This window comes from Pinus tabuliformis, chromosome 6, assembly GCF_031772625.1.
Source record: "Pinus tabuliformis cultivar Carrire ecotype Pingquan chromosome 6, CPIR1, whole genome shotgun sequence".
Classification (NCBI taxonomy): Eukaryota; Viridiplantae; Streptophyta; class Pinopsida; order Pinales; family Pinaceae; genus Pinus; species Pinus tabuliformis.
The window spans coordinates 1,842,440,445-1,842,465,058 of NC_142292.1; the positions used below are offsets into that span (position 1 = coordinate 1,842,440,445).

Consider the following 24,614-nt stretch of genomic DNA (forward strand, 5'->3'; position numbering starts at 1 on the left):
AAGAAGCCTTCTTATAATAATCTGTCAATGACGATCCATGCAAACCTGTAACCTACATGAGCTCCCCCTATCATGTTGTGCATCATATGGATTGCCTTTGGTGTTGTATGATAACCCGTTATTAATGTTGATATTCTGATGATCGATCACTACGGACCTGTATCTTATAACTGTTCATCTCCCCTTGAACCTGTTATGGATCTGACGTATCTGACTTGAAGTTATTATTTTGTTCATGCTACCTCACTGTCAATTGTAGACATGTGCCATAAACTGCTGCATAGATTCCCCCTCTTCAAAATTCAAGGAGACGACAAGCCAAATCGTTCAAAATAGTGAGTCACCCAACAGACCATCTTGACTCGAGTCATTGTCTGAAGCAACTGCTAATTCCTCACAACCTTTTACGAACCTTGAAAGCATAACTATTTAGACCTTCTTTCCTTCTTACTCTTCTTGCTCATCTTGTACCTGTTTTCTTTTCCAAAACTTATTCTTGTCGTCAAACTTTTCATTCATGGTTGATTCCATCTCATACCTGCAGTGACGAGCTATGTGTCCATAGTTATGACATTTTATAACATTCCTTATCAGGATTGTACGTGCACTCTCGAGCTATGTGTTTGTAATTATGACATTTGAAGCATTCAATGTTGTCCATAGGAGATTAGATGGATATCTGCAATTGCGAACTATATGTCCATAATTATGGCATTTGAAACGTTCAATGTTTGGCCCATCTAGTACATATTCTCTACTCACAAAACCATTGCGGAACCTGTCTCCTGATCCTGCAAATTTGCTTCTAGGATTTTGCAACTGATAATTGTACCTGCCAAAATCTTCACAATCCCTAGCCATATGTCCATAATTAGTGCATAAAAAGCAATAACCATTAAATAAATGTGCGTACCTGGATAATTCATTCGGAGGCAGTGGTCCTTGATAATTGTACCTGTCAACAATTTTACAATCCCTAGCCATATTTCCAAAATTAGCACACGAAAAACAATAACCATTAAATGAACCAAGGTACCTGGATGAGCTATTCCTCTTCAGAGGTGTAGTCTTTTGACCTTTGTCATTAACTTCTTTGGCATCATTCTTCAGAGTTACAATGTTCTTCTTTGGTTCAGTCTTCTTCTCAATCTCACTATGTGAAGATGTGGAGCTTGTACCTTCATCAATTGGAGCCTTACCTGTTCTTTTTGCCAATTCTTTATTTGTCCTGTCCATAACTTGTAAATGGCCTTTTTCTTTGAGCTTCTTGATCTCATTAAGCGTTGCATCAAGTTCTTCTTGCTTTTCAGCAAGATCTTCTTGAAACCATCTTTTCAAGTTCTCCCTTCTTTTTCCTACCTCTTCAACAATGTTTGAAGGTGGGCCTCCTGAATCTAAAGGTATGCCTTGTCATTTTGAAATTGAGTATTGTAGTTTGTGTTGATTGCGTAGGTTGGGAGGTACTCCAAGCCCTAGAGTTCAAGGTTTGCAGAGCAAAACACCAAAAGGGCAGCTTGTGGTGGGCTTGGAACCCAAGTGTGGGGTTTTGTACCCATCATGATTTGGGCCAAAACTGTGATAGAGGTATGACATGTGATGGATGAGGATGATAGTGCTCAACGATACGATTCCAACACGTCAAGAACCATCCAAATCTGAGTTGTCGTTAGAGAGAAATGAATTTTTAAGTTGACAAGGTAATTATTGGTTACCAAGTCATGTAGGCTTGGTGGAAAAGCAGTTCAATAGATGGGTCTCCTCATCAATTCATTGAGCCCTTGTATGTGTATAAATACAAGGTGTATTGGAGTTTTTTAGTGCATCCAAGTGTGACAATACATCACAAGAGGAGCTCTAAAATTTTCATGAGCCTTAGCCGCAGCAAAGGAGCTAGAAGGGACAACATGGAGGAGCCAAGGACAGGGTAAGGGTTTCAGTTTGTTGTAGGTGACAGCATGGAAATATAAGGGTTGTTTAAGGGTTGTCTTGGGTGTTGTTTCCAAGGCAGAGAAGGCCACATATTTGGAGGACAAAACAGAGTTGTTTGGAGGTTGTTTGGAGATTGTTTGGTGGAGATTTAAAGGGGGTCGAAGGCTATAGTAGTTGTTGTGCTAGGCCGCGAGCTATAGCCAGCAGCAAGGCTACTTGGCACTGGGTTTGGGGTTAAACAAGGCCAAAAGGAGCAGCATAGGTGTGGAGGGTTATTCCCTTGGAGAACCACAATCTTTAGAGGGTTGTGTTGTTGACTGCGTGGAGGAGAAGGGTTGTAGGTGATGCCCTAACTAGTGGTGCAGCAGTGCAGCAAGGTGAAACAACAATATTTGTGGAGGTGCATTGGGTCAAGGAGCGACCAATTGGATCAGTTTGTGTGCACCCTGTTGATGCCATGTATATGACATTCCGAGGTGGTGAAGTGTCATATTAGGAGCAGATTCATCAATGATTGATTGGGTGCCTTAGAGTTGATTGGAGGGCAACGAGTTAGCTACCCAAATTAGCCTTAGACGAGCTATCTTGAAGGAAGAAGAGCAGTTGAAAGTTGGGTGAAGATCGGTGCTGAAGTGCAGCACTTTGATGGACAAAAGTTGTTGCTAGCATGGCAGATTGGAGCTTGGATATTGGCCAGCCTAGAGAGCAGTTTGATGAGCCCGTGTTCATTGTAGCAGACGTGACTTGCAGCAATGATAGGAGGCAGCCCTCTTGGAGTCTCGAAGTGTAGTGGCCTTGATGGACTAAGGCACTACTAGTGAGCAATACAGAAGCGAAGGACCGGCAGGACAAGATACGACATAGAAGTTGTAGCGAAGTTTGTCATTGTATCATGTATACCATAGGCTGTTGTATTATTCAGAATTTGGTTTAATATAACGAAGATTGGTGATTGTACATTATTGTACAATTTTGTTTAACACTGTGTATATTGTGCATATGTGATTTATTGCTTTATATTTCCACTGTGCAAAGTAGTTTATGGTTGAGATACTTGGTTTGGTAGCATCAGTGATTTTAAAACTCTAAGCTAGACCCAAGGTCGTGGAAATTCAACATGGTATGAGAGCGTGTCTGAGCTACTTTGGAAGTAAGTAAATCAGAGTTGTGCGCAGCGAAGTATAGCGTGAAAGGGAGTTGGTCACATTGTGAGTGAAGGGTTCACTACAATGTCGAAGTTGCAAGCAGGTCTCTAGTATGAGGATAGGTTGGAGGGGTTGTCCAACTATAGTCCTTGGAAGCAAAGGATCAAGTTGGTCTTACAGGTCAACAGGCTCTGGGAGTTCGCCAAGAAAGAGATCAAGAAGCCAACCAACCCTAAGGAGCTGGAAATATATGAAGATTTGGATGCGAGGACAAGATTGATCATTCTAGATGGTGTGAGGGATGCCCTAATACCTCATTTGTCCGGGAAGAACAATGCACATGAGATGTGGATGGCTCTTCATAATTGTTCTAGAATAAGAACGAGAACCAGGTATTGGTATTGGAGGATAAGTTGAAATTCACCAAGATGATAAAGGGTGAAAGCGTGACCTCGTATCTGACGAGATTGTCTCAGGTCAAAGATGAGCTTGTTACCATCGGTGTGTCTACCTCAGATGGAGATATGGTAAGGATTGCCTTGAAAAGGTTCACCAAGGAATGGAAGCCCTTCATCAAAGGATCGTTGCCAGGGAGAAGTTGCCAGACTGGGATAGGTTGTGGAATGACTTCATTCAGGAAGAATTGCAAGACGAGGATCTTCATCCAAAGCAGAAGGCTTCAGACGATGACATTGCACTTGCATCATGAATGAAGGGTAAGCAAAAGAAGGACTTGAGTAAAGTCAAGTGTTTCAACTATGGCAAGATGGGTCATTTTTCGTCGAGATGTTCGATGAAGAAGAAGGGAAATGATGAGAAGAAGAAAGGAAAGCAGGCCGTCGGTGTTGCCACTTCAGTACAGATTGGAAGAGGAGGACTTTGCGAAGATTTCTCATTTCTCACAGAGTACTATCACTGAGCATGGATAGTACGTGGAAAGTGGTGCGATGAAGCATATGACAGGGTCACAAGAGCTTTTTCAGGCTCTAGCTAGATGGGAATCGAAGTTGCATATGGTGTTGGGCAACAAGAGTCAATGGGAGATCCGAGGATCAAGTGTTGTGCCATTCAGGATGGAGACAGGACGTGTGATGAGGGTCCGAGATGTATTGTTCATACCAAGACTCCTATATAGTGTGATTTTCGTCTCGATGATCGAGGAGGTACTCCAAGCCCTAGGGTTCAGGGTTTGGAGAGCAAAGCACCACAAGGGCAGCTTGCGAGCATGGAACCCAAGTGTGGGGTTTTGCACCCATCGTGATTTGGGCCAAAACCATGATAGAGGTACGACATGTGATAGATGAGGATGATAGTGCTCAACGATACGATTCCAACGCATTGAGAATCGTCCAAATCCGAGTTGTTGTTAGAGAGAAATGAATTTTTGAATTTGACAAGGTAATTATTGGTTATCAAGTCATGTAGGCTTGGTGTAAAAGCAGTCCAATAGATGGGTCTCCTCATCAATTCATTGAGCCCTTGTATGTGTATAAATACAAGGTGTATTGGAGTGTTTTAGAGCATCCAAGTGTGACAATACATCACCAAGAGGAGCTCTGAAATTTTCGTGAGGCTTAGCCGCAGCAAAGGAGCTAGAAGGGACAACGTGGAGGAGCCAAGGACAGCATAAGGGTTTCAATTTGTTGTAGGTGACAGCGTGGAAGTCTAAGGGTTGTTTGAGGGTTGTCTAAGGGTTGTCTTGGGTGTCGTTTGCAGGGCAGAGAAGGCCGCATATTTGGAGGACAAAACGGAGCTATTTGAAGGTTGTTTGGTGGAGCTTTGGAGGGGGTCGAAGGCTACAGCAGCTATTGTGCTAGGCCGCAGGCCATAGCCAGAAGCAAGGCTACTTCTTGGTGCTATGTTTGGGGTTAAACAAGGCCAAAAGGAGCAGCGTAGGTGTGGATGGTTATTCCCTTGGAGAACCACAGTCTTTAGAGGGCTACGTTGTTGACTGCATGGAGGAGAAGGGTTGTAGATGATGCCCTATCCAGTGGTGTGTTGATTTGGGGTAGCATCGGATGTGCTCTAACCACGAAATTTGGTGGAGAGGTTAGGGCACATGAGATCTCCAATACCCAAAAAGGGTTTGGGCAGATTCTAAACAGTTAGGAAGATATTAAAATAATTAATATTTTTAATGGAGTCCCTAAGTCTAAACTTAGGGAAATTAAAATATTAATGTGGACTAATATAAAACTGTGTTAGAATGGTCCAAAAGACATGGATCAAGACAGATCTAATCTTAGTTGTTGATTAGGGACTTAATCTCGGTCGTTGATATGTCAACGAGAAAAGTATAAGAGGAGGCTTGAGGGTCACTTGGAGAACACACCAAAGTGATCAGTCATTCTATTCTCTAGAGCGAGGTTTGCCAAGAGAGATAGAATTAGCGATTGGGAGTTGCAGCTAAGGGGCATTGAGTACAGAGAGACAGAGAGGCAGAGATAGTGCCAGGAGATCAGTGCAGTAGCCGGGGAGAGTGACACAGAGCTAGCCAGGGCTCACACAGGGCCACACAGAGGCAGTCGGGAGCTACACAGAGCCTCAGAGAGGCCAGCGTTGCTGACGTAGAGGGCCAGAGGGCTAACGCAAGGCCTCCTAAGGCTGTCGCAAACCCATCCGGGGTGACGCAGGGCCAACGCTAGGCAAAGAGGGGCTGACGCAAACCCATCCAGGGTGACGCAGGGCCAACGCTAGGCAAAGAGGGGCTGACACGGTCCAGAGAGAGGCTGACGCTGGGGTTTCTGGGGCAGATTGGAGCTAAGGAGCTGCTGGAAGGATTATCTAGGGTTTCAGCCAGGAGATTTGTCTCAAACTGAGAGGTATTACTGCCAAGGAAATTCTCTGTTGGGTAGGCCAATTTCGGCACCCAGATTGTACTCTGATATTGCTTAATAAGAAAACCCTCAGATAGCTGCACCGGTTTTCCCACATTGTGTTTTTTCGGGGACATTGGTCCAAAAATAATGGTGTCATATGGTGTGATTGTTTTTGTTTCCTTTAGTTGTTGATCTGTAATATGTTGAGCATGCACTAGTGTTTATTTTCAGTATTTACATTGTAAATAACTTGTTAAATAAAATAAGAAGTAGGTAGGAATAAATCAGATAAAGTGCATGGAGGGTTTCTAACTAAGTAGACTTAGAAACTTCAACATGGTGCAGCAGTGCAACAAGGTGAAACAACAATATTTGTGGAGGTGTATTGGGTCAAGGAGTGACCAAATTGGATCAGTTTGTGTGCAGCCTGTTGATGCCATGTATATGACATTCTGAGGTGGTGAAGTGTCATATTAGGAGCAGATTCATCAATGATTGATTGGGTGCCTTGAGAGCTGATGAGTGCCTTAGAGCTGATTGGAGAGTAGCGTGTTGGCTACCCAAAGTAGCCCTAGATGAGTTATCTTGAAGGAAGAAGAGCAGTTGAAGGTTGGGTGAAGATTGATGCTAAAATGCAACACTTTGATGGATGAAAGTTGTTGCTAACGTGGCAGATTGGACCTCGGGTATTGGCCAGCGTAGAGAGCAGTTTGATGAGCCTGTGTTCACTGTAGCAGGCGTAACTTGTAGCAGTGATAGGAAGCAACCCTCTTGGAGTCTCAAAGTGTAGTGGTCTTAATGGACTAAGGCACTACTAGTGAGCAGTACGGAAGCGAAGGACCGGCAAGATGAGATACGACATAGAAGTTGCAGCGAAGTTTGTCATTGTATCTTGTATACCATAGACTATTGTATTATTCAGAATTTGGTTTAATATAACGAAGATTGGTGATTGTACATTATTGTACAATTTTGTTTAAAACTATGTATATTGTGCATATGTGACTCACTGCTTTATATTTCCATTGTGCAAAGTAGTTTATGGTTGAGATTCTTGGTTTGGTAGCGGTAGTGATTTTAAGCCTCTAACCTAGACCCAAGGTCGTGGAAATTCAACAGTTTGCTTATCATGGACAATTTTGGGCATGGATTAATGGGGAGATTCCGCAGAAAGAATGAGCTATGTCTGCGCTTCTGTCCCCTAGACCCCTTTTAGGAATTAACCTTTGATTCTAGTCACGTGGGATCTCTTTTATAGACCATTTGGTTTCAGGGATGGTATTTCACGGGAAACCCCGATTTTGGTCGTGTGGTCCCGCTTCCTTATTCGCTTATGTTACCCTCTTTCCATTCATTATTACCCCATCCATCATTTTTCCCACCTGGGTCCACGTTCCTCCACTGGGTCCATAGAGGGTTAGCTTGCCCCTTCCCCTTACCCCCACCTTGGGTCATGGCCTAGAATGAAGCGTAGAGGTTGATGCAGCTGAAAAGAAAGTTAAAAGCATATATGGCCACATTCAACAGGAAAAGTACCACAAAATGCAAAAGATGGCCGGGACAAAAACATTTTAGCACATGGGCAAAAGCCAATACATGAGCTCTACCCCATTATCATGGCCATCACCTTGGTTCCTATAGGTTCTATGAGCCTTCTTCATCATATAGGAACCCATGATTGTCCCAACCCCTGGTGGGCGATGAACCGCCCCACCTTAAAAGGGGGATTCCACTACTATATCTTACACATCATGCTCTAACCCCTTGAGCCCCGAGCAGTTAATCAAAGAAAATCATAAAAGGCAAAAGGCATATAAAGAAGGGTGGAAAAACCAAGGTCGGGGCACCTCATGTACCACGATTGCTCCCTCCTACACATTATAAACCCAAAGTGTGGGCTTCCCTCTTATTAGCTACCCTTGTACCCCAGCATGTGACCCAGGGCTGCCCCTTCTCATCCCCTATTTCATTCACTTATCTATCACACGCCACCACCTTTTGACGGATGTACCTAGACTATTTTATCCCCTTTAGAGGTAGAAACCACCTAATAGGGTGTGTTGTCGCGCAGATTGTCACGACAACGCTCAGACCGGGGGCTGTCACCTTGATCCCCGATCTCTCCGTTTAAGCCGTCTCCCGAGGCTAAGGGAGGTAGACCCTATGGGATGAAGGAAACCCAACTTGGACCAGTTGGGTTGGGAGACAAAGCAAGGTAAATTAGCACCTGATTGATTTTGGAAGTTAATGGACCAGTGCCTTATGGAGTTAATGATTAAATGATTATTTATTAGATGTCGCAGATATATAAACCATGTAAACAATCATTTATCATCAAATAACCCAAGCGATACAAGTTATACAATAAACTCAACGCTTTAATAGAGATTCAGCAATTAAACTTCAAGAAAAATTAAATGCTTTAAATTATCATAAAATTTAAACGCTAACCAGTTACCACTTTCACATAGCTAATTTCAAAATAAACATTAAGTACGTTTAACTATAGAGAAATGGAACATAGAGACACCAAATATGAAATTTTCAATTTTTTGTTCAACTTTTTCAAAATATTTTTTCTAGTTTTAGACTTTATTTTATTTAGTTTTAAATTCCATTTCATTTGTATATATTTAAATTTCATTTTCATTTAGTTTAAATGTAGATATTTTGGTCTATTTTGATATAAGAAAAAATAATAATAAAATATATAAAAAATAAAAAATATTTTGAAAAAGCTTAACAAAAAATTGAAAATTTCATATTTGGTGTCTCTATGTTCCATTTCTCTATAGTTAAACGCACTTAATGTTTATATTGAAATTAGCTATGTGAAAGTGGTAACTGGTCAGCGTTTAAATTTTATGATCATTTAAAGCATTTAATTTTTCTTGAAGTTTAATTGTTGAATCTCTATTAAAGCATTGAGTTTATTGAATAACTTGTATCGCTTGGGTTATTTGATGATAAATGATTGTTTTACATGGTTTATATTTCTGCAACATCTAATAAATAATCATTTAATCATTAACTCCATAAGGCAATGGTCCATTAATTTCCAAAATCAATCAGGTGCTAATTTGCCTTGCTTTGTCTCCCAACCCAACTGGTCCACAATTGGGTTTCCTTCATCCCATAGGGTCTACCCCCCTTAGCCTCGGGAGACGGCTTAAACAGAGAGATCAGGGATCAGGGTGACAGCCCTTAATCTGAGCGTTGTCGTGACAATCTGTGCGACAACAAGGTGCTTGGTTAACCCATTTGGATTTTAGGAGACATTGGCACATCCTGAAGCTTAGGGCAGGCCATTATGAAGTCCCCACCTGTGGTCCATGATTAGGTAAGCTCATTTTCTCGATTTCTCTACTGACTTGTTGTAATGGAAAGCTAGGGGACGCATTGGATCTTATGCAGGATTGCAGATGGTTTCCATTTGAGGTTTGGTCTCCCTATACGGGGTCCTAATCCTCAAGAGGGCTACATTGGCACATGGAGGGTGAGCATTGCGAGCCATGGACCTCCACAAAATCAAATTGCATTCCATGGATCCCCAAAGCCATTCAGATATTGTTCGTGGTTCACTTGTTGGACGAGGAGGATGCACTTGATCCATCATGCCCAATCGGCCCCAAATCTACACCATACATTGGGCAGATGATCCAGGACTTCCACGATGATGTGGCATCACCTACACCATCATCCTAGCCTTTTAGGGTAGTCTACAGGCATCTTCAATTTGTTTGGAGACCCATGAGGAAACTTGTGTGCCCCCAGATGTCATTTGGAGCACCACAAGTTATTACAAGGGGCCACCCCCTTGCCCACTGCTTTTGAGGGTCCTTCTCTTCATTATGGCACCCATGGACCTCATTAGGCCTCTTAGAGGGCCCTACGACATGCATAGTTTATTATTCCACCTCTTGAAAGGCTTACTTTTTCATTTATGAACTAGTTTGTTTGGCTTGTCACCAAAAATTGTATTATTAGCACATTAGCCAAGGAGGCTAATTCGAACACCTAAGATGTGTATAAATACAAGTGAGGTAAGATCATTTCTCATCATCACTTTGGATCGGATCTCTCTCTCTTCAAAGAATTTCGCGCTTTTTTCTGGAAGATGAATTGGAGCTTTCATGGATGAATTTTGATGTATGGTTATTGGTTTATCTTCTCTTCAAGCTTCTCTATTTTCATTTGTGAATCGTTGGATATACTCTCCTGCATGTAAGTATGAAATTTTGATGTTATTCTTGTTACTTTTGTCATATATGCTAGATTGAGATTTTCGTTGTTTTAGGGCTAATTGTTGCATGTAGTTATTGCCTAATATTGTGGAATTGTCTCTATTATACCATCATCTCCATGTATGGGCCATGTAGTGTGAGCGAAATCTCCTAGGGGTAAAATTTGACCTTGATAAGCCATTCCTCTTGTGCATCTGAAGTATGAAAGCTGCAAGATTTCTTTCACTTGACCTAGAGGGTTTGTGAAGTGATTTTGAGGCCTCCTTGATTGGGACCCAAGAAATCTTACAAATCAACATAGACTCCATTCTCCCAAGGATTAAGGCATTGATCTACCAAGGGTGGTCACCAAAACTCCTATTCTTTCACCTTCTCCCAAGTCTAGCCACATTGCGGTGCCAAGGGCATCAATTTCCTGACAAGTTAGCCACAAAAAAAATTGATCTCCTAGGGTCTCCTGTGGTGGCTTTTCCTCTAGCCCTCCTCCAAATTTGAAGACATTCCGACGGTGGAGTTGGAAGAAAAGCCAAGCCCTAGCTCCGGGACCAAAACTTTCCCTACCATCCCCAAGGCTAGCACTTCCCGGGGTCAAAACAACATCTTTGAGTAATTATATTTTCTTTGATCCTCTCCCCACCTTGTCTGAGGTAAGGATATCATTGGAAGCTACATTCCTTCCTCATACCCTAGACTAGGTCCACTTTGCCCCTGTGAAAATTTCATCTATCGCAATAACTGAAAAATATTCTTTTAATTGTCAAATAAATTATGTAGTTTATTTGCTAGGCAAATATCGAATAAGTTTACTACTGCAATTTTCACAATAAATTACTACGGAAAATAAAATGCTGGAAATAGAAAAATTCTAGCACACATATTAACACGGTTATTTTTGGACAATTGTCCCCAGAAAAACCCAATGTGGGAAAACCGATGCAGCAGATGAGGGTTTTCTTATTAATTTTCAGCAGCAAATCTGAGTACAAGAATTTTGGCAATCTAGACAGAGAAAAAATACTGAGAGAAATTTTATAAGAAATTTCTCTCTCCACAGCAACTTCTTAACTCCGAGATGGACCCTCTGCCCATACACTGGTGCCTCTGTGTCACTCTCTACGCAGTGCTCTCATGGAATACGCTCTCCCTCACGCTGCCTCTTCCTGAATTCAGAAATCTGCCTTCCGAACTCCTGCTACTACCCTCTCTCTCACCTGCTACTCACCCTTTGGCTCTATGTCCTCAGTTGAATCACAGCCACTGAAAAAATCGATATGCCTGGGCAACTGAGTAACTGCACTAATGTGTTCTCCATCTACCCATCGACTTCTTATAATCTTTTGTTGGAGCACCAACAACCAAAATTAAAACATAATCGATCGCCCATATTATTTCCCTGTCAATCCATGTGTGTTTCTAGAACATTCACACCATGACTTAATTATTTCTAATTAATTAGTCATATTCCCTAAGTTTAGACTTAGAAATATTTAAAAAACGACTAATAATCTAATTATTAAGTCATCTCTAGGTGGAATTTCCAAAAACAATTTTTGGGTTTTGGAGATCTCATGTATTCTAGCCTCTCCACAAAATTTTGTCGCTAGAACACATCCGATGCTACAAAAACTAACACTCCCTCTTAGCAAGGAATGTGTTCTAGTGTTGTTGCCCCTTGTAGCACCACCTTGTCTTTGCATCATCTCCTGTCACGCTGCTGATGTCTGGTTGCTGTTGCCCACCAACTACTGCACAACTCTGATATACACTGCATCTGTGTTGCTACTGACCCTGCTAAATTGTTGCCAACACTGCATCTGCATTGCAACTCCCTCTCATTTGCTGTTGTTGCTACAACTGCAACATCTGCAACTGAGAACCATCTGAGATACCCGGTATCTGCTACTGAAACGGGTTCTCCACCATACCCATATGTTCCCTGAACTGGATGAACTTAGCTCTCCCTAGAGCCTTCATGAGTATATCTGCTACTTGATCTCCTGTGGGAACATACTGCAGCTGGACTGCCCCACGCTATACACAGTCTCTGATGAAATGACATCTAATATCTATTTGCTTTGACCTGTCATGAAACACTAGATTCTCAGATAGTTTTATGCAGCTCTGATTATCACAGTAGACACTGGTTGCTCCCATCCTCCGTGTGAACAGTATCACGAGCAGCTTCCTAAGCCAAATAGCTTCGCACGTAGCTGCGTTGGCTGCCATATATTCTACTTCTGTTGAGCTCAGTGCTAATGACTTCTGCGTCCTGCTACACGAAGAAACCATCCTTGATCCAATGTTGAAGGAGTACCCAAAGGTACTTTCTTGTCCACTGAACTGCCTACCCAATCTGCATCTGTGAATCCACATAATCTGACATCATCTCCTCGAGTATATTTCAACCCATACCCAACTGTGTCGCATACATACCTCAAAATGTATCCTGTTGCTGCCCAATGTACCCTTTTCGGTTCAACCATGAACTAACTAAGGGTATTGACAGCAAAACAAATGTTTGGTCTAGTGTTGACCAAATACATGAGAGACCCAATGAGCTATCTATACAAGGTGGGGTCAACTTCCTTGTCCCCTGATGCATCTATCTTCTTCCAATTGATGATCATGGGCGTAGTCATAAGCTGGCAATCTTGCATTATGAACCTCTTCAGAATATCTGTAGTATATCTGCCTTGCCCAAGGAAGATCTTCCCATTCTTCTATCCACCTTCCAATCCTAGAAAATAGTGCATCAACCCCATATCCTTCATGTCGAATTCTGCTACAAGGTTCCTCTTTCAGTCTTTTATGAGCCCTGATGATCTTGTCAAAAAGAGATCATTCACATACAAAACTAGAATGAGTGGCTCGTCCTCTACATCAAATACTAGACCTTGGGATTTGCATCACTCTTGACGAATCCCAACTGCTGCAAGTAACTGTCAATCCGACCATACCACGCCCTGGGTGCCTGCTTGAGCCCATATAGGGCTTTCTTCAACCTGCACACATGAGTGCGCTTCTCATGAGTTTCGAAGCCTTCAGGCTATTCTATATACACCTCTTCTTCTATCACCACGTTCAAGAATGTTGTCTTGATGTCCATCTGGTGAATATCCCATCCCATCTAAGCTGCTAGGGATATAACAAATCTGATAGAGCTATATTTGGCAACTGGGGCAAAGGTCTCCTCGTAGTCTATTCCTTCTTTCTGTGCATACCCCTTTTCCATGAACCTAGCCTTGTACTTCTCTACACTGCCATCTGCAGCGTACTTGATCTTGTAGATCCATCTGGAACCTACAATTGATCTGTTTTCTGGCCTCGGCACTACCTCCCAAACATCATTTGTCATGATAGAACTATACTCTTCTACCATGGCATCCACCCACACCTGATGTTGTGCGGCTTCCTGAAAGCTAGAGGGTTCTGCAACCTCAGCTACCAAGGCTTGATATCTATCAAGCTGCCTGCGTTGTCTCTTGTCTGTCCTAGAAGTTTCAATAAACTCCTCTGCATCTCTCAATGTCTGACGAACTTCCCTGTTAGCTCTACCACTGGTGGTGGGAGGTTCAACCATTTCCTCCTCCTATTCTTGCTGCTATGTTTGCTGAGAACTCCCCGAATCTCCTACCCCTGAGGAAATACTGGTACTAGTCAATGTACTTGATCCCTGTGACTGTCCTCCTGTTGGTCCCACTAGCTGTCCCTGCTGCTGGACTAACGGAACTTCTACTAGTACTGATTGATTCTGGTCACCTACAGGCATCTTTCGAGATCTCCTAAAAGCTTTGTCCTCCATGAAATTTACATCTCGTCTCACTACAATCTTCCTACTGCTAGGAAAGTAGATCATATATGCCTTTGAGGTCTCACTATGCCCGACAAGGAACCCCTTCTCTGCAGTCTGATCCAACTTACTGCATTTTTCATCTCGCACGTAGCAGTGAGTTGCACTCCCAAAAATCCTCAAGTGACTTACTTCAAGCTTCTTTCTTGTGAAGACTCCCTCTGGCGTTTTCTTCCCCAATGCTCTATGAGGAGTTATGTTCTGAATGTACACTATTGTGTTACATGCCTCTGCCCATAGAAATTTGGGCAGTTCCTGATCATATAACATAGCCTTTGTAGCCCCAATTATTGTTCTGTTTTTCCGCTCCGCTACTCCATTTTGCTGAGGGTTATATGGAGTTGTCCATTCTCTTTTGATGCCTTCCTTCGCGCAGAAATCTGTGAAATCTTTATCAATGTATTCTCCACCATTATCTGAGCGAAGCACCTTGATCTTCTTCCCTATCGCGTTCTCTACGAGTGCCTTAAACTCTTTGAACCGATCAAAGACCTCATCTTTTGTCTTTAAGAAATAGATCCAAATCTTTCAGGAATGGTCATCAACAAAAGTGACAAAGTATTCGCCACTGCTAAGAGCTCTAGTGGACATAGGGCCACAATTATCTGATTGTATCAGTCCTAACACGCCATTTGCTTTGCTGTCACTTCTCGGGAATGTTGTCTTCGTGTACTTTCCAAGCACACATCCTCTGCATACGTCATTGTACTCCATACTGAGAACTGGAACTCCTGTTATAGTTTCTCTGAGCATTTTGAGTGTTGCATGGTGTAAATGTCCCCACAATTCGTTCAACTCCTTTCCACTGCTACTGTCACTGCCTATTAGTGCCATTGGAGAATCAAGTTACAACCTGTATAGCCTATTGCTTCGAGCTCCAATTTGTTTCACCTTCTTCCAGCTTGAGTGTTTGACATACACTTTCTTCCCTACGAAGTGTACATCACACCCCTTGTCCTACAACTGGGACACTAAAATAAGGTTCATATCCAATCCAGGCACATGCAATACAATAGTAGCGTTGGTGCTAGCTCCTAACTCCCTTTGAAACTCTATGGTGCCTCTCCTTACAGGAGTACATTTAGTTATGTTGCCCATAGTGATCTGGAAGTCCATCTGCTCTTCTTGATAGCTAGAGAAATATTCCCTAACTCCTATCATATGAGCTGAAGCTCCACTATCTATATACTAGACACCAGGTGAAGTTGATCCTAATAGGCAAGCAAATTCATCCTCCAACCTGAAAGATAAATCTAAATCATCTTGACTGTTAATTATGTCCATATTTTTTTGTGTTATTTCTCTTTCCTCTCGCACTAATCTGCTCAGCAAACGGTTGCAAAAATTATTGTGTTTGGCTAAAGATTTGCTTTGCAAAAAGTGTGGGGTTGCTCCCTCTGCCTCTGGACTTTCTTGATCTAGAGAAATCAAGTTTTTTTGTCGCTCTCTCAGAAAAGTTGATTTTCCTCAAGAATTACGGCTTCCTGGCCAAGAGACTATGTTGCCCTCTGGGGATTTGAATTGCTACTCACGCTGAGCAGTGAACCTCTTCCTTTCTCTGCTACTGAGCTCTCTGGTTAATCATATCTGCTCTGATACCATGTGAAAATTTCATCTATTGCAATAACTAAAAAATATTCTTCTAACTGTCAAATAAATTATGTAGTTTATTTGCTACGGCAAATATCGAATAAGTTTACTACTGCAATTTTCACAATAAATTACTGCGGAAAATAAAATGTTGGAAATAGAGAAATTCTAGCACACACATAGAAAATATTAACACAGTTATTTTTGGACAATTGTCCCCAGAAAAACCCAATGTGGGAAAACCGGTGCAGCAGATGAGGGTTTTCTTATTAATTTTCAGTAGCAAATCTGAGTACAAGAATTCTGGCAATCTAGACAGAGAAAAAATATTGAGAGAAATTTTATAAGAAATTTCTCACTCTCCACAGCAACTTCCTGACCCCGAGATGGACCCTCTGCCCATACATTAGTGCCTCTGCGTCACTCTTTGTGCAATGACTGCGCAGTACTCTCGTGGAATACACTCTCCCTCACACTCCCTCTTCCTGAATTCGGAAAACTACCTTCCGGACTTCTGCTACTACCCTCTCTCTCTCACCTGCTACTCACCCTTTGGCTCTATCTCGTCAGCTAAATCACAGCCACTAAGAAAATCAATCTGCCTGGGCAATTGAGTAACTGCATCGGTGTGTTCTCCATCTACCCATCGGCTTCTTCTTATAATCTTCTGTTGGAACACCAATGGCCAAGATTAAAATATAATCAATGGCCCATATTATTTCCTTGTCGATCCGTTTAAGTTTCTAGAACATTCACACCATGACTTAATTAATTCTGATTAATTAGTCATATTCCCTAAATTTAGACTTAGGAAATATTTTAAAAAACGACTAATAATCTAATTAAATCATCTCTAGGTGGAATTTCCAGAAACAATTTATGAGTTTTGGAGATCTCATGTATTCTAGCCTCTCCACAAAATTTTGTGGCTAAAACACATCCGATGCTACAAACACTAACGGCCTCGTGTGGTCCACTCTATTGAAAGACCATGCTTCAAGAACCATCCGGGTTACCAGTTCTAACAAGGATTTTACGGATTGGGAAACTCTTTCACAAGTCTTATTCCATAAACCTAACCCCCAAATTCTCTCTTCCTTTCCCTATAACACATAGTACCTTGCTTAGAAAGCAAGCAAGTCCAATCCTTCCACCTCTTTTGGTAAAGGGATTCATTTGGGTCACTTATACCCATTGATTTATCCTTCATTAATGACTTTATTCATACCAGGTTTCCTCCCATCGGTGAAAGTTCGTAAATAAAAAGGAGCCTTAGCTGATGTAATAGTGGGCTAAGACTCCATTTGTTGCCCTTGGCCTATCATTTGCCCTTTAGGGATTCCCCTTAGGTCCCCTGCTATTTTGAGTAGTAACAGGGCCCAATGGACAATTGTGGACCCGCATGGGAAATATGGTGAATGGAGTTATAATGAGCGGAGGAGAGCGATGTATATGGTGTCGAGAAGTGGGATCACGCAACCAAAATCGGGGTTTCCCATGCAGTGTCACCCCTAAAGCTAGTAGCCAATAAAGGAGATCCCACGGGACTAGGATACAAGATTAACCATCAAATTGGACAGAGGAGACAAGAGTACAAACCAAGCCCACTATTTCCGCTGAACCCCCCCACTAATCCATGCCCAAAAGAGTTTATGATAAGTAAACAAAAATACCCAACTACACAATGAAAAGCCATACCTTCAGGGTTGGAAGCCCCACCTTCAAACATACGATCATAACATATGGGCAAGGAGCATATGGTTGGCTTAGACAACAGAGATAGTGGCACATCGAACTATCTGGGTTGCAAGGCGCTGCTGGCTGTCGGCTAAGGACCATCTAGGAAAAAAATCTTCCCCCGATGGATATCACCGACAAGTGGTGGGTAACAGGTCGTAACTCAAATATTTTAGCAAAAATGCAAGCATTGGATAAAGCCCTGGAACTAGCACTTGCAAACATTATTGGAAGTTTATAGTGCTATGGTGATTCTATGTAAACCATAGAAGCTATGAATAGTTCTTATGCCTCAAGAGTATTGACAATTGTAGGCTTCGTGAATAGATTAAGTAGAAAATTCAAATATTTGGCAATTTCACCTTAACACATATTGAAATATATATATTTTTATGGACATGTTGGCAAAAAAAGGGGTTTAATTTTCCCGATACACCTTGCCATTGTGGAAATTTTAATAGCGTTGGGATAGCCTAGCCAAATCATAATGCTATCAATGGAGTATTAACACTCCAGTACTAAGAGTCCAACGTGTATTAAAGTCACTTTATGGCAAGTGACTTGGTGAAAAAAGTCTGATTAATCCCTTTAGAACTCATACTATATACGTAGAGCAGACCACAATGAAAATGAAACCTCGTTAAACAACTTTGTGTTTCCTTTTTCTATAACTTCTTCCTTCAATTATATCATAATATGTACAAAACAGCATTCCAAAACAAGCGTTGTTAGGGCAGCCATCACCGGCACTAGCTCCAAGGGTTTTAATAAGACATAACGACTACCATAAAATTAGACTGATTATCCAGAGAAATATTCTCATAATAACATTGAGGCCATGGAGAAATATGCACTATGACAAATTGCCAAATTGTCTAAAAGCAAAGCACAAACAGAAATATGAACTGACCTCAAAAGGCATATGTCAAGCTCTACACGTAAACATGTCAATATCTAGGACCAGCCAGCTACCATATTTCAAGTAAATAGCATTCAAACTGCAATTTTAATTACCATGGAGCTTTCTACACATTCGGAAAGATTTTGGTATAGTTGCTTGTGCAATCAGAAATTTAACAACCCCTTAAAAAAAATACCAATTAACAATGAAAACACTTACAATGTGATCCATATGAGCATGGGAGATGAAGAGGATGTCTTGGGCAACAACTCTGGAAGGACACCGCCCAATGTCGAAGGCCACCTTGAGGCCTGGCAGTATGATACATGTCTCGTGCCCTGCAATAGATATTCCCTCTATCAACTGCCCTTCAATCTCCATTGCTCCTCCACCCTTTCTGTTAGATTTATAGTCATCCTGCGTAACAGTACTCATGGCTGCTTTAATACCCAATTTTCTTGTTGAGCAAAGGGTGAAACTCATACTGTGTCTGACATGGCTGGATCTTGAATGCCTCTGAGACACCCAGTTCTCCAGCCTTGAAGATGCCCATAGCTGAGAAGCCAATAACAATGGAGTTCTCGTGTATGCATTTGAACAAGTGAGTGTAGATGCAGAGTGGCACGATGAAGTGAATAATAATACAGAGGCTGAGCTTAGCATTGTCTGGATAATGTTAAACACCCCACACATTTCTCAAAGTGATGAGCCCATGTTGGAGACGTCCAATATCTGTAGAAAATTTAGATATATGTGAACCCCCATATTCAAACAGATTTTTGTTTTATTTTACACTGCATTTAATATTTATATGAATGTTGTATTTTCATGATGAGTCAATTGGGTGGGTTTAGGTTAGGCTGTTGAGAAGAGGAGACGTTATATCCCTTAGTCTCTGTCCCCCTTGCGATATGTTTGCACCTTGATATCTTCGAGTTGTTTTGAGGAGAGAAGAAATCAACTGTTTTCAATTTTAATAGAAAAAATAAAAGTTTACATGTAATCAAAAATATTGCCGAGACTTTGTTTACATCCATATTCCACAGACTTTGTTTACATCCATGCTCTCCATCACCGGAATCCAGCGAAAAGGTCCAGCTCAAATCTGAGAATAGTATGTTTATGTATGTGTATCATCCTATACTAGAAATCGAAAAGTATAACATAATATAACTAGTCCTCTACTTATAGTTGTAGATCATAATATCAATAGCCCCGCTACATATTTTAAATTTTTGCATGGTACCACATATTTACCAGTTATATTTGATTCACTGAAAAAACAAAAACAAAAAAGAAAATAACATGGAAGATAAAATGGGCAAATAGATACTTCGATATCATGTGACACATATTATATAATGTATATATACCCAAAGTCCCTCTTCTTGTCCTTGAAAAAAGTAGAGTAAAATATGCTTCCTTGTTGTTGGAGTAGCCCTTTTTTGGATAGCAAGAGTGTTATATTCACTATATATGTAGGAAAAAGTCAAATCTAGAAATTCCACCTGAAGCTCTTTGATACGCTACATCTAGTTATGAGCTTGTTGGCTTTGAAAGTAGTACAACCCAAAATCCAATCTATGGCCACTTTTCAATCTTTGAATACCACCAATTTGTAACAACCTTGGTGAAAATTCCATGTAATAAAAGTTAATAAAAGCAAAAATAATAACCACGGTTGATAGGACACTTATTCCACGCTCAATGTTGGGCAAGACATCCCAAGGGGTGTTCATTTGGTTGTTTATGGCTAAGGAAATTGGCAAAGGCAATCGCTAAGGCTTTGGAAAGACAAAATGGAATTTTTGGCACATTTATTTATGAAAATAATGGAAATTAGGAGAAAATGGAGGTGAAAGGTCACAGGTTGCATGTGAGGAGGAAATTGAAGGAAAATAATGGAAAATGAAGAAAATAGAGGCCTCATTCATAAAAAGGCTTATGAGGATCAGTTGGTAACTTTTAGTCAGTTGAGTTTTGGAGCTCTCTCATTATTCTCTCTCTCTCACACTCTTGGACACTTCGAGTTTTCTTGGAGCAATTTTGTCATTGGAGCAAGAAAGACAAAGAAGGCAAGAGGAAGCAAAGATCAAGCAGGGAAAGGCGGGATCAAGCAGCTACAAGAGGCTTCAGTGCAGGTATCGACTTGCATGTGTATCTTCCTTGCTAGATGCAGCATGCATGGTATTACATTTGGTTCTTTTGTTGTTGTGGCATGGGTTTTGCGAAGTGTAACATTGTTTTCAGCCTAGCCTTTCCATTTCCGGATAGTCGTGGTGTGATCGAGTTCTCATATTTTGGTTGAACTGGATTGTCAAACAGATTCGAAGCTGAGTGAGGTGGATCTCCGAAATGATAGAACACATGGCCTAGTAACCCCTAAACCAGACTGTGGGTTGCGATAAAGCCAGATTTTTGTGTTGCCTCGGATGGCCTAGGAATCCTTATCGGTGAAACACAAGATATACGATAAAGCCAAGAGGTAGTTTGCTCTTCGTTGGACCTAGTAATCCCGGGTTTGGGATATGCAGTAAAGCCTGGAGAGTGGGTTTCGATTTAGGGCCTAGTGATCCAGGTTTGGATTGCGGTAAAGCCTGAGAGACTAGGAGACAGGAAAATTCCTCAAGGTGTAGGTGGAGAAATCCAACGGAATCCATGCTTGTTTGGCCTAGTGATCGGGTGGAGATCACGTAAAGCCTATTATTGTATGTTCATTGTGTTGGCCTAGTGGTCCGGGATGGATTACGGTAAAGCCTGGTTTCTATTGATGAGGGTGAGGTGGTTTAGCCTCAGTATGCCCTAGTTGGTTCTTTTGGTTTGAGTCCCACATTCATGCTTGGAATATGGCATGAGGGTGAATGGCTGAAGAGAGATTTGGCTCAACCATTCTATAGTCGGGTGGAACATGGTAGTCCCATGTACGGTTGGTTTGTTGCATTCATTAATGAGAAATTCATTCCCTTGGTTTTCATGTGTAAATGTATTGATGTATATGTGGATTTCATGGCTGATGTGCTTATGATATTTTTGTCCCTATTATGCTTGTTATATGTATGTTTTATGACAGCAACTATGTGGAGAGCCTCATGCATGCTTCATTTTGACATTCTCCCTTACCAATTTTTCCTCTCATTGACCATCATCATCAACTTAAAAGGCATCAAACTAGATGGTTTTTGGCATGGTAAGGTATTTAATTGTCTTATCTTTCATATTTAATAATGTTCCTTATTATTGAATTAATGTTTGTATTACCTACCGAATTCATGCAATTTTATAGCTAATCTATGTTTTTGTAGTTGATTCCAAGGATTATCAGGATATGAGGTGCCAGCTAAGAGGAGAAAGATATGAACAGGTGGATATTGATCCCTTTAACGATTTCCTCCTATTCATCCAAACGAGATCATCAAAGGATTGTTCGATTGCGTGGTCAAAGGGTAAAAGTCGACATGTTGCCGAGCAGGCAAGCGAGAGTCTAAAATCCTTGCACTTCACGATTTCCTTTGTCAAATAGCAAATCGTGAGCAAACGATATTTTGATATCTGTTAGAAGCTAAAATTAGAACTTTGTTAGCTAGGGTAGACGTAAAAGCCTCGAACAGTTATTAACACAAACTTTATAAATATCGTGCAGCAAACATGAAGAGGAGGTTAATTTATATATGTGACAGTATTGTTTTAAACTTTGTTTTTACCTGTTAATGAAGAATGAAGTTTTGATGCGTAGCTGACTGTTCGACTAAAAGTGTTGTGACCACCTGTTTGTGGAGGGCCCCTACAAACAGTGAAGGTTCTGCATTTTCATATCTTTTCTTTATCATTTGTTGCAGTTATTTACATGTTTTAGAATCGTTTTGCAATGTTGATTTCGATTAGATAGCAATAGCAAGATTTCACTAATCGTTATTTTAAAGTTGATTTATAATGATGTTAATTACAGTGTAATCGCTTTTCATAGATTTTGTTAGTTTCATTTTAGAGCATGAGTGATTTCTTATTTTAGACCGTGAGATTTCTTTACAGTTTTCATTTCAAAGTATGAGTGATTGATAATGAGAAAATATGTAGTTTTCATTTTAACTAAAAGTCAAATTCAATTTGGTTTTTATGCAAAAGATTGTTAGAATATTAGATGAACAATTCTGTTGTTAGAGATTAAATTTGTGTTACAATAGATTGGTTAAGTTCTCTTAATTTAAGGAGATAGTATGAGTTTGCTTTAGTTTCATTTTGCAAGTGTGAAGAGCATTTTTTATTTCATTAGAAAGGAATGAGCAGAATGTAATTGAGATTGAATATGTTAATTTTATTTTCTTTAAAGAGTAAATTAGGAACACAAAACATCCTTAGAAATAATTTTTCAATAACTCAATCATACACATTAATAATCTGAAGGCTTCTAGCACATATAGTGCACTTTCACTTCACAAGTTTACCAACTATGGTTGATAATTTATGTAGCAATTTAAGACCACTAAATTGGCAAACATTTTGGCGTCATTGCCGGGGAAATGTAAATAGAAGTCTTTATCTTTTTCATCTTGATAAAAAAACAACAACAACAACAGACAAACAAACAAACCAACAAACAAAAACAAGCAAACAAACAAACAAAACAAAACATGATATGCATAGGGAAAGAGACTCTAGAGGTAGATTTGTAGGTAGAGGTAAGAGTTTAATTCCAACAACATCACTCACCCCACCACAACCTCATAGTGCCACACCACCCACACAAACTTGAATTCCATCCATAGCAGGCAAACACAAACTCCCTAAGGTATTAAGATCCGAAATCCAACCTAGAGATTCACCAATTTCATCAATAGAAGCCATAATAGAAGAAGAAGATCCCATATCTCCAACAACATGAGTAATTTTCCTATCTTCAATTGGAGAACAACTTCTAGCTCAAGCGCTGGAAGTTCATGTTGAAGAAGAAACCTATTTTAACAAACCATTGATAGAAGAACCAGAGGAACTAGAGGAAGCTAAAAACCCAATTTTGGAACCATAACCCTATATTAGTTCTGAAGAATCTACAATGGCTGGAGAAGGGGAAGGAGAGGTACATAATGTGAATGGTGAACAACCTAGGATTGGAGGAGGAAGAGGAGGAAATAGGGGAGGTGGAAGAGGTGGAGGAAGAGGAAGAGGGAGAGGAGAAGATATAAATCCAGAACCCTTTGGATTTCCTATCCTCGATGAAGATACAACTGTGACAATGAAAAATATCTCACCCTCTATCCTTCCAAACTTTCATGGACTAAGGAGTGAAGATCCTGAAACATTTCTCTTTGAATTTGAAGTCTTGTGTAGATCATATGATTATCTGCATGATGCTCAAAAGTTGAAATTATTCCCTGCAACCCTTAAAGATGCAACATTAAAATGGTTTATGGGTTTAGGAATAAATTCCATAAGAACATGGGAACAAATGAAAACTACATTCTTAGAGAAATATAAGGACTATTGTATGCCCCATAATATTAAGGATGAAGTCTTTAAAATGGTACAGAAAGAAGATGAAAATCTTGAAGACTTCGTTGAAAGATTTGCTTATAATGTTAAAAGGGCAAAAATGAATAATCTAGATGAGGAAACTTTGAAAGCTCTCTTATTGAAATCCATTAGAGATGAGTGGATTGATCTTCTCAATCTAATGGGTAAGGGAGACATTTCTCAATTGTCACTTGGATAAATTTGTGAGTTATGCATACACATTTCAAGAGGCAAAGCAAGAACTTCGAAAAATCCAAGAGATCCTCTTTTATCAAGGATTAATAAATCTGCAGTTGGGACAGTAAGTAGAGCAGAATTAGACCCAGATGCGGGTGCTTCCACCAGTCATTAAGATGGCACACGCCATGCCACATGGGAGCAGGACGGACCTCCAGCTCTGGTACGCGGAGGAGGGCATAAGGCATGAGGAGTTAATGCACAAGGTCAGTGCATTTAGTTTGTTGCAGTGGAGACGGGACGCCGCCTTCAGTTCGATGCAGTGGAGACGGGACGCCGCATTCATACCGAGCATGTCTGCTCAGCGCTCAAGGCAGAACAGGAGGATGGACGCCATGTTTTATATTGAAACTCACATCTCAATTCTCGCACAGAACCGGTATATTGTTGCTCTGCGCATTCGGAGAGAGGTTACCCCTACTTCCAGTCTTCGAGGGCTAGACAAGTGCCTGGAGTCTATGGTTTTAAGGGCCATGCCGCGTAGCAGAGGAATTCCCAGGCGAGGGGGAAGATATGGTATCCGGGTTGGTCCAGAGATGGAAGACGTGCAGCCAATTTCGCCCATAACCGCGGAGCCACCATCCTCAGAGATGGAAGACTCGGAGCAGGAATGCCTTCTTCCACAAGGCACCTACCAGACATTCCGCTTCAGGT

At 40.9% G+C, this 24,614-nt stretch overlaps 1 protein-coding gene across 3 annotated transcripts in view; it reads right to left on the minus strand.

The window, feature by feature from the left end:
* LOC149266375 (tRNase Z TRZ1-like) overlaps nucleotides 1–19,036 on the minus strand; it is a 127,903-nt gene extending 108,867 nt beyond the window's left edge. For all 3 annotated transcript variants that reach the window (XR_016260149.1, XM_089430473.1, XM_089430470.1), the window contains exon 1: nucleotides 18,435–19,036. Coding sequence is in view for 2 of the 3 variants with exons in the window: in XM_089430473.1 (XP_089286599.1) it covers nucleotides 18,435–18,908 (474 nt within the window). In the remaining variant the exon portion in view is untranslated. The remainder of the gene's footprint in view (nucleotides 1–18,434) is intronic.
* Between the last annotated feature and the right edge of the window lie 5,578 nt (nucleotides 19,037–24,614).